Below are 19,838 nucleotides of genomic sequence, written 5' to 3'. Positions count from 1 at the left end.
TACATGAACTCTAGGACAATATCAAGAGATCAAACCTGAGAATCATTGGAATAGAAGAGAGCATGGAGATACAAGCTAAAGGCATTAAGCATATTTTCAATCAGATAGTAACAAAAGTTTTCTCATATCAGAAATGAGATAGACTTCCACGTACTGGAGGCATAAAGGAACTCCTTCCTCTTCAGAAAAGAACTTCTCCAAAATGCATCATAATCAAAATGCCTAACATAGAAAATAAGGAAAGAATATTAAAAGCTACAAGAGAGAAACATCAGGGCATATTTAGAGGCAAATCAATAAGACTCACTTCTGACTTCTCAATTCAGATCCTAAAATCAAGGAAGACATGAGTTGGAGCAGGCCCAAAATGGCTATAGTTAGGTTCCCTCACTGGGGCTTCTGGCAGGCTATGTTATGTTTTCAGTATGTGGCCAAGGTCATAAATTAGTTATGTTATGGTTAGTGTGTAGTCAAGGTCACAAACACTCTGATTCAGCATATGTACTCAAGGTCATAAACATTTGCTTGTGAGCATGAACCCACTGATGTAAACTGTTGGCTATATGCCTTCTTTGTCTGGCCTATGTACAAATAAAGGGCCAATGGAAATGGCTCTGGGGGCTAACTGGGGCTTGCTAAGGGCTACTGATACCTCCAAATAAAGGATGACTAATATTTCAACCATCCTCACATTTTCTTTCAACTGCAGGAGTCTTGAATCTTGTTTCCTGAACTGAAGCTTCACCCTTCACCCACAAACTGAAATGAGATATTCCAAGCTCTAAAAGAAAACAATTTCCAGCTAAGATCACTATATCCAGCAAAGTTCTCTTTCATATTTGGGGAGGAAATAAAAATTTTCCATGATAAGGATAAACTAAAAGAATTCATGACCACCAAGTCAGCACTGCAAAGGATACTCAAAGATAAACTGCACACAGGGGAATCCAAAAACAAATCCCAATGCTCCCAAATAGAGTAAAATCAATAGAAAAGTAATCTGCTAAATGAGAATCAAGACAATATTAAATATAGTAAAAAATCAAAATGTCAGGAAACCACAAACATATCCATATTAACACTGAATTTAAATGGTCTCAGCTCCCCAATTTTAGAAAAACAGATTAGCATAATGGATCCAAAACAAGTCCAACAATATGCTATTTGCAAGAGATGCATCTCATAAGCAAAGACATTCATAAGATAAAAGGATAAAAAAGATAAAAGAATAGAAAAAGCATTCCATGCAAATGGAGTCCAAAAAAACAAGCAGGATTAGCTATCCTCACATCTGACAAAGCAGATTTCAGGCAAACATTAATCAGAAGAGACAAAGAAGGCCAACACGTACCAATAAAGAAAATAATCCGACAAGATGTAATAATAAATATGTATGTCTCAAAAGTCGGCACACTCAATTACATTTTAAAAATACTCCTTGATATTAGACCTCACACAGACACCAATACAATAATACTGGATGATTTCAACACACCCTTATCACCAATAGACAAGACATCAAAACCTAAAATCAGTAAAGATATTTCCAACCTAAACAATACTAAGAATCAATGAACCTAGTAGACATCTACAGAATATTTCACCCCAAAACAGATGAATTTACCTTCTTCTCAGCAGCTCCTAGAACCTTTTCCATAATAGACCATATTCTAAATCACAATGTAAGTCTCAGCAAATAAAAAAAAAAAAATCAGTGTAATCCTGTGCATCCTATCAGATCATAATGGAATAAAACTAGAAATCAAAATCAAGAAATTCTTTAAAAAATGGGAACAGAGCTATAACATATAAAAATCTCTAGAACAGTATAAAAGCAGTTCTAAGAGGCAGATTTATAGCATTCAGTGCCTACTTTTAAAAAAAATAGAGATTTCTAATAAATAGGTTTATCCTCCACTTCAAGGTCTTAGAAAAGGGAGAACAAACTAATTCCAAAATCAGTAGAAGACAGGAAATAATTAAGAGCAGTACCAAATTTAATGTAATTGAGAATTTAAAAAATATATAAGATCAACACAACAAAGGGTGAGTTCTTCCAAAAAAAAAAAAATCAGTTTGATAAACCATTAACCAAACCAGCCAAAATAGAGAGATGACCCAAGGAAACAAAACTAGAGATGAAAAAGGAGATATTACCACAGACACTTTTGAAATCCAGAGAATTATTAGAAACTATTTTTGAAATTTATACTCCAAAAAACTGGAAAATCTAGAAGACATTGACAAATTCCTGCCCAAATTGAACAAGGAAGTTAAAGAAAATTTAATCAGACCAGTATCAAGTAATGTAACATCAATTAAAAACTTTCCAAAAAGAGAAAAGTCCAAGACCAGATGGATTCTCAGTTGAGTTCTACCAGAACTTTAAAGAAGAATGAACACCAGTCTTTCTCAAATTATTCCATTTAATAATTAAAAGAGATGGAACACTCAAATACATTCTATGAAGCTAATATAACCCTGATACCAAAACTAGACAAAAACATATCAAGGAAAAAAAACTAAAGACCAATATCCCTGATAAACATAGATGCAAACATCCTTCATAAAATATTAGCAAAGCACATTCAAAAACACATCAAGAAGATAATACACCATGATCCAGTAGGTTTCATTCCCATGATGCAAGACTGTTACAGCATACATAAATCAATAAATGTAATTCACCACTTAAATAGAATTAAGGACAAGAATCACATCATCATCTCAATAGATAGAGAAAATGCCTTTGATAAAATCCAGCATGCAGGAGAAATTGGTGATAGAAGGAAATTACCTCAACATTATAAAAGCTATTTATGACAAACTCAAAGCCACCATCATATTGAATGGAGAAAAAGTGAAAGCATTTCCTCTAAAATAAAGAACAAGACAAGGATGTTCACTTTCACCACTTCCACTTCTATTCAATATAGTTCTCAAAGCACTAGTCAGAATAATACAGCAAAGAAGGAAATTAAAGGAATACAAATAGGAAAAGAAGAAATCAAACTACCTGCTGATGACATGATCCTATATCTAGAAGACCCAAGATATTCCACCAGAAGAAGAATTCCAGAACTGATAAATGATTTCTGCAAAGTAGCAGGATAAAAGATCAACATTCATAAATCAATAGCTTTCCTATATAGTAATTCTGTTGAGGAAGAAATCAGGAAAATCATTTCATTCACAATAAAGTCAAAAAGATAAATAAATAAAATACTTGGGAATTAATCTAACCAAGGAGTTGAAAAACCTCTACAATGAAAATTATAGGACACTGAAGAAAGAAACTAAAGAAGACCTTAAAAGATGAAAAGATTTCCAGTGTTCTTGTTTAGGCAGAATTAATATTGTCAAAATGACCACGCTACCAAAAGCAATATACAGATTCAATGCAATACCTATCAAAATATCAATAACATTCTTCAAAGAATTAGAACAAATCCCTTAATATATTTTGGAAGAATAAGACACCCAGAATATTCAAAACAATACTGAGCAAGAAGAGCAATGCAGGAGACATCACAATATCTGATCTGAAATTATACTACAGAGCTCTAGTAACAAGAATAGCATTATATTGGCAGTAAAACAGACTGAAGACCAATGAAACAGAATAGAAGGTCCAGAGACAAACTCACATACTAATAACCATATGATACTTGAAAAGGTGCCAAAAATATATGTTGGAGAAAAGACAGCCTTTTTAGCAAATGGGACCAGGAAAACTGGATAGTTATTTGTAGAAGAATAAAACTAGATCCCTATCTCTCACCCTACACAAAAAATAAATCAAAATGGATCAAAAACTTAGGAATTAGACAAGAAACCTTGCAATTGCTAGAAGAAAACATAGGGTCAACACTCCATCATATTGATGCAGGTACCAACTTCCTCAACAAGACCTCTAAAGCTCAAGAAATAAAATCGAGAATCAATAAATGGGAAGCCATCATATTAAAAAACTTCTGCATACCAAAGGAAATTATTAACAGTGTGAAGAAAGAGTCTACAGAATGGGAGAAAATCTTTGCCAGCTGCTCCTCTAACAGGGAATTAAGATCCAGAATATACAATAACTGAAGGAACTTAACACCAAAAATAAATAAATAAATAAAATAAAAATAACCCAATCAGTAAATGGGCAAAAGAACCAAACAAGAAGATACACAAATGACCAACAAATACACAAAAAAACCATTCAACATCTCTAGCAATCAAGGAATTGCAAATCAGATTTCATTTCACTCCAGTAAGAATGGCAATTATCAAGAATACGAGCAGTAATAAATGCTGGTGCAGATGTTGGGGGAAGGGTACACTCATACCTTGCTGGTGAGACTGCAGATTAGTAAAACCACTCTGGAAAGCAGTATGGGGATTTTTCAAAACACTAGGAATGGAACCATAAGACCCAGCTATCCTACTCCTTGGTATTTACCAAAAAGAACTAAAATCGGAAGACTACAGCATTATTGCCACTTCAATGTTTATAGCAGCACAGTTTACACTGCTAAATTATGGAATTAGCCCAGACAACTGTCAATAGATGAATGGATTAAGAAATTGTGATATATGTGCACAATGGAGTTTTACTCCGCTATAAAGAATAATTAAATTATGGCATTTGATGGTAAATATATGGATGGACAACATTATGCTAAATGAAATAAGCCAGACTCAGAAAATCAAGGGTCAAATGTTTTCTCCCTTATGTGGAAGCTAGAGCAAAATAAAGAAAAGGAGGAGAGGATTTGCTATTATAAAAATATGGGGAAGATTAGTAGAGTAGAAGTAGACTGAGAGCAAGAGAGGAGGGACAGGAAAGGGGAGTAAATACAGGAAGAATTTTTTTTTTAATTATGTTATGTTCATAGATAAATATACTACAGGTAATTTTACCATTTTATAAATAGAAAGAACCAATCAAAAATAAATAAATAGATGAGTAAAAGATAGACCAGTACAGTAGAGGAAGGAGAGTTGAGGGAGAAAATGTGAACTGAAATCAAATTCCATGTGAGTATGATTTTGTCAGGATGAACCGAACTACCATGTGTAACTAATAATGCTCTAATAAATTGTTTTTTAAAACTTAGGTTTACCACTTTAAAATATGCCCACCAAAGACCCATGGGTTAAAGCTTGATCCCAAGGGTGGTACAATTAGGAAGTGGTGGAACCATTAGAAGGTAGGGACTTGTGGGAAATTCTTAGGTCATTGGGGGTGCATCCTCAAAAAGGATTGTGGGACCCCAATGTCTTCCTCTCTTTTTGATCCCTGGCCATGATATGAGTCCTTTTGCTCTGCCATGTCTTCCTAACATGATGTGATATCTCACCACAGGCTCAAAACAATTGATCATTGATTGGGACCTCCAAAACCATGAACCAAAACAAACCTTTCCTATTTTTGAAACTTTTCTATTTTTTTAAGTTCATTGTTTCAGGTATTTTGTCATAGTGATGGAAAGCTGATTAATGTACTCTCCTTTACTCTACTTCACACCCTCACACCAGGTAGTGTACTACATGGTGTGGGAGCAGATTCCCCTAAAGAAAAGTTGAAGCAGGGTTCCATTTAGTCTAGATTTAGTGGAATTTATTTATGTGGCTTGTCCTGTCTTTTCTAACAGTAACTTTGTTACCAGGTGTCTCAGAACATTGCTTCCATTGGGACAAAGGTACAGGACCAGCAGTCATATGAAACTGAACATGCCCTATAATACCCAGCACCTGAATGAAGTTTGAAATGCACAAAGCCAGTAGCTGGTCTAAAAGGAAATTTGCTCAATCATCGGAAATGAAAGATTGTACTTTATGTCTCGAAAGCACTCAGTTGAGTAAAGTTTTATACTCTCAGGGATATTCTCCATAGTTGTACATATTGCCCCACGTATTTTTTAAATGGGAATCATGTAAAATAGAACTTGTTAGGATTTTCTATAGCTGAGGCTGAGGATGTAGCTCTGGTAGAGCACTCACCTAGCGTGTGCAAGCCTGTGTCTTCTCTCCCCAGCAAAAAACGAAATTCATGCACTTATAGGAAAGAAAACCATGCAACTCTACAAAAAGCAAGCATGTCTCTGTTCAAAGTTGCATGTTTTAAGCATCCTATTCATAATAAAAACAAATTTTAACCAGCCATGCTAGAAGAAAAACTAAATTGTCTTTCTATTCCCTTTAAAGAAAATGATAATACAAAAATGTCATCATATGGAAAAACAATCAGAGTATGCCACCAAAATTTTGAAAGAAAAAAAAGTCCTATAGAGTTTGTCAGGGAGTTAATTAATAAAATTATTTTCTGACTTTTTATGGTACTTTGTATTTGTAACTTTGTAATTTTTTTTCTTAAAGAAGGCCCTGTATAGCTAAAATCTCTGTTCATATGCATTTATCTTTGGAGAGCTTAACTAATTCTGATAAGCAAGAACAATTAGGTTCCTTGTTTTAGAAAGAATGCTTATTTGAATACTTAGACCATGCATAAATGCCTATGCACCTATGAATCATATACTTTGAAAATGGTATCTTTCTCTATTTCCTTGGCTACTTCCAAGCAGGCTGGCAAAATGAATGATCTGTAATCATTTGAAGCATCTTACTTCTGCTATTAATAAAAAAAATTAAGCTAGCTTCCTGAGTTAATTCTCTTATTAGTCACAGTTTCTTATATCGTGCTTGCACAAGCATAAAAAGTTCAAGTCGTTTTCTGTGGAAGATACTTGGTTGGTGGCAAACAGCTGGTGATATTACTTCATGTGATGACTTTTCCATAAAAATAAGTCATTCATGCCAAGGAAGAGGATTATTATCTTCTGGAAATCCTAATTAAGTCATGTTTTTAAACTACTGAGTTTGTCTTGTGAACCTGATGACTTCCTGGCTTTAATCAAGAAATTATTCTAGGTTGTGGGGAAAATAAATATCTGTAAAAATTAAATTGATTTATACATGAAGTACTTGCATAAGGGGACCATTGAATTTTATGGCTAAAAAAATCACATTTATCAGAATTACTATTTCGAGTATCTGAATTTTTATGAACATTTTAAAACAAATAATACTGGAATTTTTGAGCCCGTAGTGAAGAAAGTAAGAAACAATGAAGTAGAATTAAATTAATTCAGTGTTAAAATTCTTCAAGTATATTTTCATTGATTTAAAGTAGTTCAAATAATTAAAATTCTGAAAACTTCATGGACATAAATATTGTTTATATTTAAGTTTGAGTGAAAATAATCTGGGAAAACATCAGCTTCCTTATAATACACAGGGCTACTTTAACAAACTCAAATTATGCTCAATTACTATCTACTTTTAGATACAAGTTTTTCCACCTTAAAAAAATGATAACTTATTGTGAAATTCTGTGAGGAATCATATTTTAACAATATATTAACTTCAAAAGCCAAGATGGAAAACATGAAAGAAATATTTGGAGAACGAATAAAAGCAATTTTGCTCTACTTGGAAAATTCTAATATCAGATAATAATAAAAATAGAGATCTAGTGAGTAGAAAAATTATTAAATAAGAGAAAATTAAATGGAAAGAATAACATTATTTTTTATGGGCCACAAGACCAAGAACTTGTCTTAATGATCACCATTAAGATAATATGGATACTGATCTGGATGGTCCATGAGACAGGAATGGACATTCAACTACCAGGGTGCCAGTGACAAATTGATTGTAACTAAATTCAGGAAGTATACAAACTCATGAATGGTGTTCAGATACAATTTTAAATATTGTATGTTTAATAGGGAATTTCTAAGATTTTAAATTTTCAACGGGCAAATTCTGTGTGTCCCATAGTACACCTGGGAGACGACTAGGTGTTTTGGCACTCTGCGGGCAAAGGGAAAATTAAAAAAGAAGAAAGCTGGGTGTAGCAGGACATCCCAGCTGCTCAGGAGGCTGAGGCAGGAGGATTGAAGTTTCAAAGCCAGCCTCAGCAACTTAGTAAGACTGTAAGCAACCTAGAAAGATCCTGTCTCAAAATAAAAACTATAGGTTTTTCAAGATGGCAGCCTAGAGGGTGGCTGCATTACGTGTTGCTCCAGAACTCAGGATTCAAGAGAGGAGATATTGAGACGCTTGGGACCAACTCAAAGTAGCCGGGTGACTCTCACCCCCTGGGGGGGCATCCCGGATGGGACGGGGGTCCCGGAACGCAGGAAACTTTGTGAAGTAGAACTGCCGGCGAGACGCCCCTCCCCCCGCTGGAGCGCCAAAGAGGAGGCCGCTCGGCACAGCACTGGGACTCGGAGCAGCCACTGGGGCTCCGGCGGCTGCCCGGGGGAGGAGTGGCGGGGAGAATTGTGTGGACTCAGGACACCGGGCCTGCCCTGAGGAGGAGGAGAGGAGCGTGGCCACTTGGATTCGGAGAGACTGCACCAGAGCTGCAGGCGGTTGCCAGAGGAGAAGCTGCGCGGTGAGCTGTTTGGAATCAGAACGACGCTTCTGAACACCGGGGCCTGCCCTGAGGACAAGGAGGAAGAGGAGCGGCCGCTTGGATTCGGGTGACTACACGGGAACTACAGGCGGTTGCCAGAGAAGGGGCTGCGTGGCGAGCTGTTTGGACCCTGACCACTTCTGAACCCCGGAGCCTGCCCGGAGGAGTAGGAGAAGGAGGAGAAGGGGCGCCACGGGTCCTTTGGACTCGCAGTGACTGCATTAGCGCTCCAGGCGGCTGCTCAGAGGAGAAGGCGAGTGGTGAGTTGTTTGGTCTTAAAGTGACAGCTCCTGAACACAGGGGGGCTGCCTGGAGGAGAAGAGTGGTGGGACGCTTGGTCTTGAGGGGCCACACCAGAGCTCCGGGCGGTGCCCAGAGGACCCGTGCAGCGAGTCACGTGGATTCACAGCCACTCAGAGGGACTGCTCCTGAACACCCGGGGGGTTATCTGGAGAAGGAGGAGGAACGGGGAGGGTCACTTCGACTCGGAGTGATTGATTGCCCCGGGCTACGGGTGGTTGGTGGGAGGAGGAGGCACGAAGTGAGTTTCTTGGACTCCTAGTGACCACACCGGCATACTGGGCGGCTGTCTGGAGGAAGAGGCCTGTGGCGGGTCTCTGGGACTCAGAGCGATTGTTCGGGGCCACAGGTGGCTGCTCAGAGGAGGGGCCACGCAGCCAGGCGATTAGGTGCAGAACAGGGTCCCAGGATCTAGGAGGCTTCTGGGTGGAAGAGCCGCACAGAGACAGGCTTAGGGCGGAGCGAAGGTTTCAGGCCTATGGGCAAATTCTCTGAGGAGGGGCAGCCTAAGGAGATTCATCTGCGAAGGGTGAGGCTCCCAGGCCCAGGAGGCGGGCCGGGCCCCTGGAAACTTTGCAGAGGAAGGCAGCCCAGCCCAGGCAGTAGCTGTAAATTGAGGGGAACCTCTAGGAGGAAACTGACCAGCGAGACCTCCCCACTGGGTGAGTCTTCCCTGCCTGGTGAGGTTTCCCCACAAGGACGGTAAAACCAGAGACACAGGCCCAAACAGGCCTTGCCTCAGCCCACAGCCTAGGTCCCCTTTGGATGACCATTGGTCAACAAGTGGAGGCACCTCTGCCCACTAGCAGGGATTATACCCCACCTGAAGGCCACCACTCCTAGAGAGGCAGCTTCCTTGTGGAGCACCGCATTATCAACCTCCTCCAAGACTTCAGCCTACTGAAGGCTAAGAGGGGATATATATAGAAATCTTCAGGGTCATTGTAAATCAACAGAGGAAATCTGCAATATCTCAGCGGTCCACTGATATCTGAACAACATGAGAAAACAAGGAAAGAAAATGCTGCAAACAAATCTAGATGTTACATCAATAAAACCCAATGACAGCATGGCAGAAGAAATGACAGAAAAGGAGTTCAGAATGTACATAATTAAAATGATCAGAGAAGCAAACGAGGAGATGAAAGAGCAAATGCAAGCATTGAATGATGAGATGAAAGAGCAAATGCAAGCATTGATTGATCGCACCAATCGACAGTTAAAAGAGCAAATACAGGAAGCAAAAGATCATTTCAATAAAGAGTTAGAGATATTGAAAAAAAACCAAACAGAAATCCTTGACATGAAGGAAACAATAAACCAAATTAAGAACTCCATAGAAAGCATATCCAATAGGATAGAAAACCTGGAAGACAGAACCTCAGACATTGAAGACAAAATATTTAACCTTGAAAACAAAGTTGAACAAACAGAGAAGATGGTAAGAAATCATGAACAGAATCTACAAGAACTATGGGACATCATGAAAAGGCCAAATTTAAGAATTATTGGGATTGAGGAAGGCCTAGAGAAACAAGCCAAAGGAATGAACAACCTATTCAATGAAATAATATCAGAAAATTTCCCAAATCTGAAGAATGAAATGGAAAATCAAGTTCAAGAGGCTTACAGGACTCCAAATACACAAAATTACAACAGACCCACACCAAGGCACATTATAATGAAAATACCTAACATACAAAATAAACACAGAATTTTAAAGGCTGTGAGAGAAAAGAACCAAATTACATTCAGGGGGAAACCAATACGCATATCAGCAGATTTTTCAATCCAGACCCTAAAAGCTAGAAGGGCCTGGAACAACATTTTTCAAGCCCTGAACCAAGAAAATGGATGCCAACCAAGAATCTTATACCCAGCAAAACTTACCTTCAAATTTGACGATGAAATAAAATCCTTCCATGATAAACAAAAGCTAAAAGAATTTACAAAAAGAAAGCCAGCATTACAGATCATTCTCAACAAAATATTCCATGAGGAAGAGATGAAAAACAAAGAAGCAAATCAGCAAAGGGAGGAATTATCCTAAAGGAATTGTCAAATAAAGGAGGAAACAAGTTGTGTCAAACAAATAAATAAACAAAATTTTAAAAATGAACCAAATGACCGGGAAACCAAATCATTTCTCTATAATAACCCTGAATGTTAATGGCCTGAATTCATCAATCAAAAGACATAGACTAGCAGACTGGATTAAAAAGAAAGATCCAACAATATGTTGCCTGCAAGAGACTCACCTCATAGAAAAAGATACCCATAGATTAAAGGTGAAAGGATGGGGAAAAACATACCATGCACATGGACTCAGCAAAAAAGTTGGAGTATCCATCCTCATTTCCGATAATGTGGACTTCAAGCCAAAGTTAGTCAGAAGGGATAAAGAAGGTCATTTCATACTGCTTAAGGGAAGCATAAATCAGCAAGATATAACAATCATAAACATCTATGCCCCAAACAGTGGCTCATCTATGTATGTCAAACAAATCCTTCTCAATTTCAGAAACCAAATAGACCACAACACAATAATACTAGGTGATTTTAACACGCCGCTCTCACCACTGGACAGATCTTCCAGACAAAAATTGAGCAAAGAAACCATAGATCTCAACAACACAATCAATAATTTAGACTTAACGGACATTTATAGAATATTCCATCCAACCAAGAGCGAATACACTTTCTTCTCAGCAGCACATGGATCCTTCTCTAAAATAGACCATATATTATGCCACAAAGCTAATGTTAGCAAATACAAGAAGATAGAGACACTAGCATGTATTCTATCAGATCATAATGGATTGAAGTTAGAAATAAATGAAAGAGTAAAACACAGAAACTATTCCAACATCTGGAGATTAAACAATATGCTATTATATGATGAATGGATAACAGAAGATATTAGGAAGGAAATTAAAAAATTCTTAGAGGTAAATGAGAACAAAGAAACATCATATCAAAATCTCTGGGACACTATGAAAGCAGTACTTAGAGGGAAATTTATTTCATGGAGCGCATTTAATAAAAGAAGTAAAACTCAACAAATAAACGACCTAACACTACAGCTCAAAGCCTTAGAAAAAGAAGAACAGAACAGCACCAAAAGTAGTAGAAGACAGGAAATAGTTAAACTCAGAGCTGAAATCAATGAAATTGAAACAAAAGAAACAATACAAAAAATTGACAAAATAAATAGTTGGTTCTTCGAAAAAATAAACAAAATTGATAAACCTTTAGCCACACTAACAAAGAGAAGACGAGAGAAAACCCAAATCACTAAAATTCGGAATGAACAAGGAAATATCACAACAGACAGGATGGAAATACAAAACATAATTAGAAGCTATTTTGAAAATCTATACTCCAACAAAATAGAAAATTTCGAAGACATCCACAGGTTTCTAGAGACATATGAATTGCCTAAACTGAATGAGGAGGACATACACAATTTAAATAGACCAATTTCAAGTACTGAAATAGAAGAAGTCATCAAAAGCCTACCAACAAAGAAAAGTCCGGGACCAGATGGGTTCTCAGCCGAGTTCTACAAAACCTTTAAAGAAGAGCTCATTCCAATACTTCTCAAAGTATTCCATAAAATAGAAGAGGAGGGAACCCTCCCAAACTCATTCTATGAAGCCAATATCACACTGATACCTAAACCAGACAGAGACTCATCAAGGAAAGAAAATTTCAGACCAATATCCTTAATGAACATCGACGCAAAAATTCTCAACAAAATTTTAGCAAATCGCATACAAAAACATATTAAAAAGATAGTGCACCATGATCAAGTGGGTTTCATCCCAGGGATGCAAGGTTGGTTCAACATCAGGAAATCAATAAACGTAATTCACCATATTAATAGACTTAAAGTCAAGAATCACATGATTATTTCAATAGATGCAGAAAAAGCATTTGATAAAATACAGCACCCCTTCATGCTCAAAACACTAGAAAAAATAGGGATAGTGGGAACATTCCTTAACATTGTAAAGGCCATTTATGCTAAGCCCATGGCTAATATCATTCTAAATGGTGAAAAACTGAAAGCATTCCCCCTAAAAACTGGAACAAGGCAGGGATGCCCTCTTTCACCACTTCTATTCAACATCGTTCTTGAGACTCTGGCCAGAGCAATTAGACAAACCAAAGAAATTAAAGGGATACGAATTGGAAAAGAAGAACTCAAACTATCCCTGTTCGCTGATGACATGATTATATATTTAGAGGAACCAGGAAATTCCACCAGAAAACTCTTAGAACTCATAAGTGATTTCAGTAAAGTAGCAGGTTACAAGATCAATGCCCATAAATCCAACGCATTTTTATACATAAGTGATGAATCTTCAGAAAGAGAAATTAGGAAAACTACCCCATTCACAATAGCCTCGAAAAAAATAAAATACTTGGGAATCAATCTCACAAAAGAGGTGAAAGACCTCTACAATGAGAACTATACAACACTAAAGAAAGAAATTAAAGAACACCTTAGAAGATGGAAAGATCTTCCATGTTCTTGGATAGGAAGAATTAATATTGTCAAAATGGCCATACTACCTAAAGTGCTATACAAATTCAATGCAATTCCAATTAAAATCCCAATGACGTACCTTACAGAAATAGAGCAGGCAATTATGAAATTCATCTGGAAGAATAAGAAACCCAGAATAGCTAAAGCAATCCTTAGCAGGAAGAGTGAAACAGGGGGTATTGCAATACCAGATCTTCAACTCTACTACAAAGCAATAGTAACAAAAACGGCATGGTATTGGTACCAAAATAGAAAGGTAGATCAATGGTACAGAATAGAGGACACGGACACAAACCCAAATAAATACAATTTTCTCATACTAGACAAAGGGGCCAAAAATATGCAATGGAGAAAAGATAGCCTCTTCAACAAATGGTGCTGGGAGAATTGGAAATCCATATGCAACAGAATGAAACTAAACCCATATCTCTCACCATGCACGAAACTAAACTCAAAATGGATTAAGGACCTCGGAATCAGACCAGAGACCCTGCAGATTATAGAAGAAAAAGTAGGTCCAAATCTTCACCTTGTTGGTCTAGGATCAGACTTCCTTAACAGGACTCCCATAGCAAAAGAAATAAAAGCTAGAATCAACCACTGGGATAGATTCAAACTAAAAAGCTTTCTCTCAGCAAAGGAAACTATCAGCAATGCGAAGAAAGAGCCTACAGAGTGGGAGAATATCTTTGCCAATCATACTTCAGATAGAGCACTAATCTCCAGAATCTATAAAGAACTCAAAAAACTTTACTCCAAGAATTCAAACAGTCCAGTCAACAAATGGGCTAAGGAAATGAATAGACATTTCACAGAAGAAGATCTACAAGCAATCAACAAACATATGGAAAAATGTTCAACATCTCTAGTAATAAGAAAAATGCAAATCAAAACCACCCTAAGATTCCATCTCACCCCAATTAGAATGGCGATTATCAAGAATACGAGCAACAACAGGTGTTGGCGAGGATGTGGGGAGAAAGGTACACTCATACACTGCTGGTGGGGCTGCAAATTAGTGCAGCCACTATGGAAAGCAATGTGGAGATTCCTTAGAAAACTTGGAATGGAACCACCATTTGACCCAGCTATCCCACTCCTTGGCCTATACCCAAAGGACTTAAAATCTGCATACTACAGAAATACAGCCACATCAATGTTCATAGCTGCTCAATTCACAATAGCCAGACTGTGGAACCAACCTAGATGCCCTTCAATTGATGAGTGGATAAAGAAACTGTGGTATATATATACTATGGAATATTACTCAGCCATAAAGAATGATAAAATTATGACATTTGCAGGCAAATGGATGAAATTGGAGAATATCATGCTAAGTGAGATAAGCCAATCTCAAAAAGCCAAAGGACGAATGATATCGCTAATAAGTGGAGGTTGACACATAATGGGGGGGAGGGAAGGGTTAGAGTTAGGGTTAGGGAGGGGGGCAAGTATGGAGGAAGGAAGTACTGTATAGAGGGTAAAGAGGGGTGGGAGGGGTGGGGGGAAGGGAAAAAATAACAGAATGAATCAAACAACATTGCTCTATGTAAATTTATGATTACACAAATGGTATGCCTTTACGCCATGTACAAACAGAGAAACAACATGTATCCCATTTGGTTACAATAAAAAAAATAAATAAATAAATAAATAAAAATAAAAACTATAAAGAGCTGGGGATGTGGCTTAGTGGTTATTTGCCCTTGGGTTCAATCCCTAGTACCAAAAAAAAAAAAAAAAAAAGAAGAAGAAGAAGAAGGAAGATGTTTCCAAACTTCGCGGACTCCATTCAACCTGCAATCTATTCTCCTCCTCCATCTCCCACCTCTAAACTTGCTCTCAACTTGATGGATTTCCCAATTTAGGGAAGTTTAGGGAAACTATCTAGAGGGAAAGGAAAAACCCTTTAGGCTGAAGACTAAAGACTCTTCATCAGGACTTGTGAGGGACTGGCAAGGGATAGTAGGAAGAATTGGCTTCCTGGAGACCTCCCAAAATTACCTGGTAGACTTCTTCCATATACGCCCCCAACCCCATGTATAAGTATGCGGGTGAACTTAAGGCTGAACTGTGAGCATGTTTGGTGGCTCCTTTAAAGGGGCAGCAGATCAAAGGAAAAGGAAGCACAGGTAATTTATCAACTAAGCTACACTCACATAAGTTGAGATCTTCCCAGTTTCTCTCCACTGAAACCGTAAAGTTGCAATTCTGCTGTTGTTTTTCACTTCGTATACTATGACACCTTTAGCACAGATGCCCAAAGCCAGTTCCTCTTCTGGTCTCTTCTTCTCTGGGAAAACCTGGTGAATCAGCACTCCATATTCTGGGAGTTTCTGAGTGATCTAGAGCAAGAAATAGTTCCATTTAAGAGAGATAGGCAGGCTGGTTTAAAATAATGGGCCCAAACCACTCTGGGAAAAATACATTAAGAGATAGCTATTATCACCCAGTAAGGCTGGAAACACCCAGCTAAACATTTTCTTATGAAATATAGATATAGATTTCTTATAAAATATATATGGGTACACCTCTGATATGATGACGTGTGTGTAGTGTGTTTTTAACTCATTGAATCTTTTATTTGTGGAAGTCCTTAAGCAACACTTGGAACACAATTATATGACAGTAAAAGAATAATTCTGAACACGTGTTTTTGGAATTGAGGCTCTCCTGCAACATCTCAAGTTAAGTAATTCCTTTTTCCAATTGTGCAAATCATAGTCACCTGCGGCGTTATCTTGTCCAATTTCTTTATGTTACAGATGGAAAAACACAGGCTCAGACACAGAAAGCAAACTTCTGAATCATTGGCATAAGTGTCAAACCAAGATGAGCCATATACACCTTGCAGAGAAAATGTCCCATCACTTTAGTATTTCTTACCATGCAGCAATGCCTTCATAGGATCCCCCACAGTCCCAGATCTCTCAGTTTACCAGGAAACTGAATTTTTCCAGGGGCCAAGAGTCAATCAGAGTTGGAGACTGCATCTGGCCAACTAAATTCTTAGGAGAATTTAAGATATAAACTCAAATACGTGTTTTTATGTCTGAATGGTAGATATGTCTCTATCCTGGGCTCTCTCATCTTATCTTCACCAGGCAGAGGACATCTTGCTCCAGGCACTTGTAATCCTCTCAGAGGGTTTCATTGGTGGTATCTGGTACCTCATCTCTACCCCCTAGCAGAGAGTGCCATGTCCTACCCAATCTTTCTCATCCCCAAGCACAGTCACAAAAGCAGGGAAAAATTACAGCTTTTGTCTCCCTCAGGTTCATTGCTGGCCGCTCTCCATCTGTTGATAAATAATCTCTGCAGATGGGTGATAATGCCTGTAGATCCCATGACTCTCCACATGGTTTCAATTAAATTTCTGGAAGCTGAGACTCTTCTTTTAACTTTCAAGAGACATGTCATCTTCATTATCATTCAAAACAGTATTTACTGAGCACAGACGTTGAAATAACCAGTGACCAGGTTGGGCAGGTGATTAAGGTATGACAGAGTAGAGTCACCCCTAAACAATAAAGTGAATTCTTTTAAAGAATTGAATGTGATATTTCTTTAAAAACCATTTTAAAGCATTAGTTTTTATGAGACTACAAATGCCTTTGCTAGACTTGCTTACACTTGTTAATCACTTAGTGTTAACTTTATTTTATTTTTTAATTATACTGAGAGGGTTACAATACTTGAGTACTGGTATCATTCTTATATGATAGTGTTATGCTAAGCATTTCCCATGCTTTATTTCATTATTTGTTCAATCTTCACAGCAATCCTAAGAGATAGGCATAGCTATCTCTTTTTAAAAGGAGAGGACAGAGGTACAAAAGGGTTAAGTAATCAGGTCAACTGAACAATTTGTCCCTACAGATCAAATTCTTCAGATTCTTCAGTTAAGTGAAAGTTTTTTTTTTTTTTAACAAAATTCAACTTTTCCCTGAAAATGCCACTTTCATCTTTTATTCTTATGGCATAAGGAAGTCAAAGAGACAGTGGATACTACTGTTACAGGAATTTCATTTCAGTAGGAAATGGTTGATACCTGTAACAGTAGTATCTACTGTCTCTATGACTTCCTTATGCCATAAGAATAGTCGAAAAGCATACAAGTATTGCTTTACACTGTATCTAATACAGCTTGATGGTCCAGATCATTACTTGCAAATTAATGATTCCTGTTTTAGCCACATAACCAAGTGTCATCATAGCTGTGCTCAGGAAAGGGAAATAAGGGCTTTGGTATCTACTACCCATTGGTCAGCTACTGGTTACTTGGAAATTATTGGTGACCCTTCTGCCCAAACTGTGCTGCCATGCGGAGTTCAACCTGGCTTTACCATTCACTTGGATTCATGTGCTGCAAATAACTATATTCAACCTTTCCCTCGTTTCCAAGAAGATCAAATGTCAGCTCCATTTCATGTCACCTCTTGGCATGCATGCCCAAAACATCAAGTCCTATTAAAATAAATATAAAGCAAAGTACAGGACCAAGAAAGCAGTTTGGTGTCGATACAGTGGATCATATTTATGTGGCAAAATCAATCTGAAAAGAATGTTTTCAATTCTCTTTTACTACATATATCAGAACAACCTTCTATTAAAGAATATGATGTTTTAACTTTTGGTATTAGGATGTTTTAGTAAAAATATCCAAGGGCAAATTCATCAATTAAGTATATCTGAAAGACAAATTGTTTAGTTGATCCAAGTAATCATCCAAAGTTTCTGTTTTGGAGCCAGGACGAGAAATATGTTCATGTGAGACAGTTTGTTCCTGAGGCTTCACAAACTAAAAGACAGGGGATACAGAAAGCCTGGAATCATAAATATACAAAATGTTTTCAAGGGCATCTTAAGTCTGGAAGAAATAAAATAACATTATCTGTCTCTGCCCCCTGTCTACTAGGGAATCTCCCATGGTGTCATTCATCCAATATGGGTATTGCCTAATTTCTTCTCAAAGGGTCATTTCGTCTTCATGTGATAAGGGCCATCCTACTAGGGTCCCCTGTCCTGACAGCAGACATCAAAATGAGACTGGAACCAGGTGATCCTGTCCACCAGCCCATGGAGCACAATTGCTTTACCAAAAACTATTGAAAACAACTGCATTGTTATTTCTAGGTGTTCACTCAGAGATTCACAACAACTCATATCCTTTAACCCTATAATTCCACTTTTGAGAATCCTTCCTAAGAAAACATGCTGATTAATCAAGACAATCCCTTCTCAGAATTCTGTTCAGTGCAGGCTTGCCAGGAAAGGTTGAGGAGACTAGCCCTCAGGCAGTGCATAGTGTCCTAAAGACAACTCTGCCTTAAAATGGGTGATGTATCAGGCAGCTCTTACAAAGGATGTTTACAAAGCATTTGCAATTATCTGGAGAATGCATTTGTTATAATTCTAAGTAGCGAAAAATACAGGATACAACCAGTACAAGTTCAACAGTTAAAAAACCAAAATCATTTTAATTACATATCACAAGTTGTAGTTGTGTGGGAAAATGGGTCTGTGGTTCAGGAAGTTTAGAAAACAGTGAGTTAACCTTAAACAGGTTGTTCTGGGGTTAATATGCTACTGTAGCTGTGAATCTTCCAGAGAGAAGATGGTATTCAGTGTTACCCCACCCTGGATTTCTGCCAAGTCTGCTTCTATTGTGAGGTGATGAACCAGCAGAGTTAGGCATCGTGATTGTTTTTTGAGTTTTTTTTTTAATAAAATAAAAGAGCTATGAGGAGCTATGATTAAATAATCCAGCACTATTTATAGAGTAACTGATCTCTGCTATAGGTTCTAAGGATCTAGGGCCCTCCAGGCATTTACAGCCTAGTAAAAGAGATAAGAAATGCCCAGAAAAGAATATACTGCACATTGTCTTAGCAATGTTTAAACTGCTTGTTACTATCAACCTGTAATTCCACTCAAGAGATTCTATGCCTAACAAATTAAGCAGAAATACAGCTAACGATTTATATAGAAAAATACTAATCTCAGTATTGTTTACAATAGTCCCATACTGGAAAAAATATATGTTCATTTTTAAATATATGTGCATACATACATACATTTGAATGCATAGAATAAAGAGAGGAGGGTGAATATACAAAAATGTAAATGCACTAACTCCAAGGAGCAGAATGATGGAAAATGTTTACTTTTATAATGAAAGAGAAACAAGGATTTGTTTCAACACACTCACACCCTAATGAGGAAGGTCCCAGTGTGCTCTGGGGTAACAAAGCCCTGTCTAGTTCATCTCTCTGTGCCAAGGGCAAGCAGTCTACATCATCAGCAACTCCATCCAGTCCACCAGGGGGAACTGGGAAAGCCAGAGTATTCCTTGATACAATGAAGATTGCATGCAAATGAAATCAAATCTATTCAGGGCTTCCTGTGAAAGACTGGGGAAAACATGTTTTCTGCATTTTTGCTTCTGAGATGGCTGCTTTTAAAATAATTTTTCATTGTTCAATCATGGAAAGGAGGAACACAAACAGTGAGCCT

General features: G+C 37.6%; 1 protein-coding gene across 8 annotated transcripts in view; it reads right to left on the bottom strand.

Moving 5' to 3' along the window:
• FRMPD2 (FERM and PDZ domain containing 2) overlaps positions 1 to 19,838 on the bottom strand; it is a gene marked incomplete at its 5' end in the record, with an annotated part of 157,434 nt that overhangs the window by 60,659 nt on the left and 76,937 nt on the right. For all 8 annotated transcript variants that reach the window (XM_079135851.1, XM_079135857.1, XM_079135858.1 and 5 more), the window contains one exon: positions 15,482 to 15,667. In XM_079135851.1, coding sequence (XP_078991977.1) covers positions 15,482 to 15,667 — 186 coding nt within the window. The remainder of the gene's footprint in view (positions 1 to 15,481; positions 15,668 to 19,838) is intronic.

Source organism: Sciurus vulgaris, assembly GCF_902686455.1.
Source record: "Sciurus vulgaris genome assembly, chromosome: 4".
Classification (NCBI taxonomy): Eukaryota; Metazoa; Chordata; class Mammalia; order Rodentia; family Sciuridae; genus Sciurus; species Sciurus vulgaris.
Note: the sequence above shows the minus strand (reverse complement) of the source record. Positions and strands in the feature narration are given on the sequence as shown.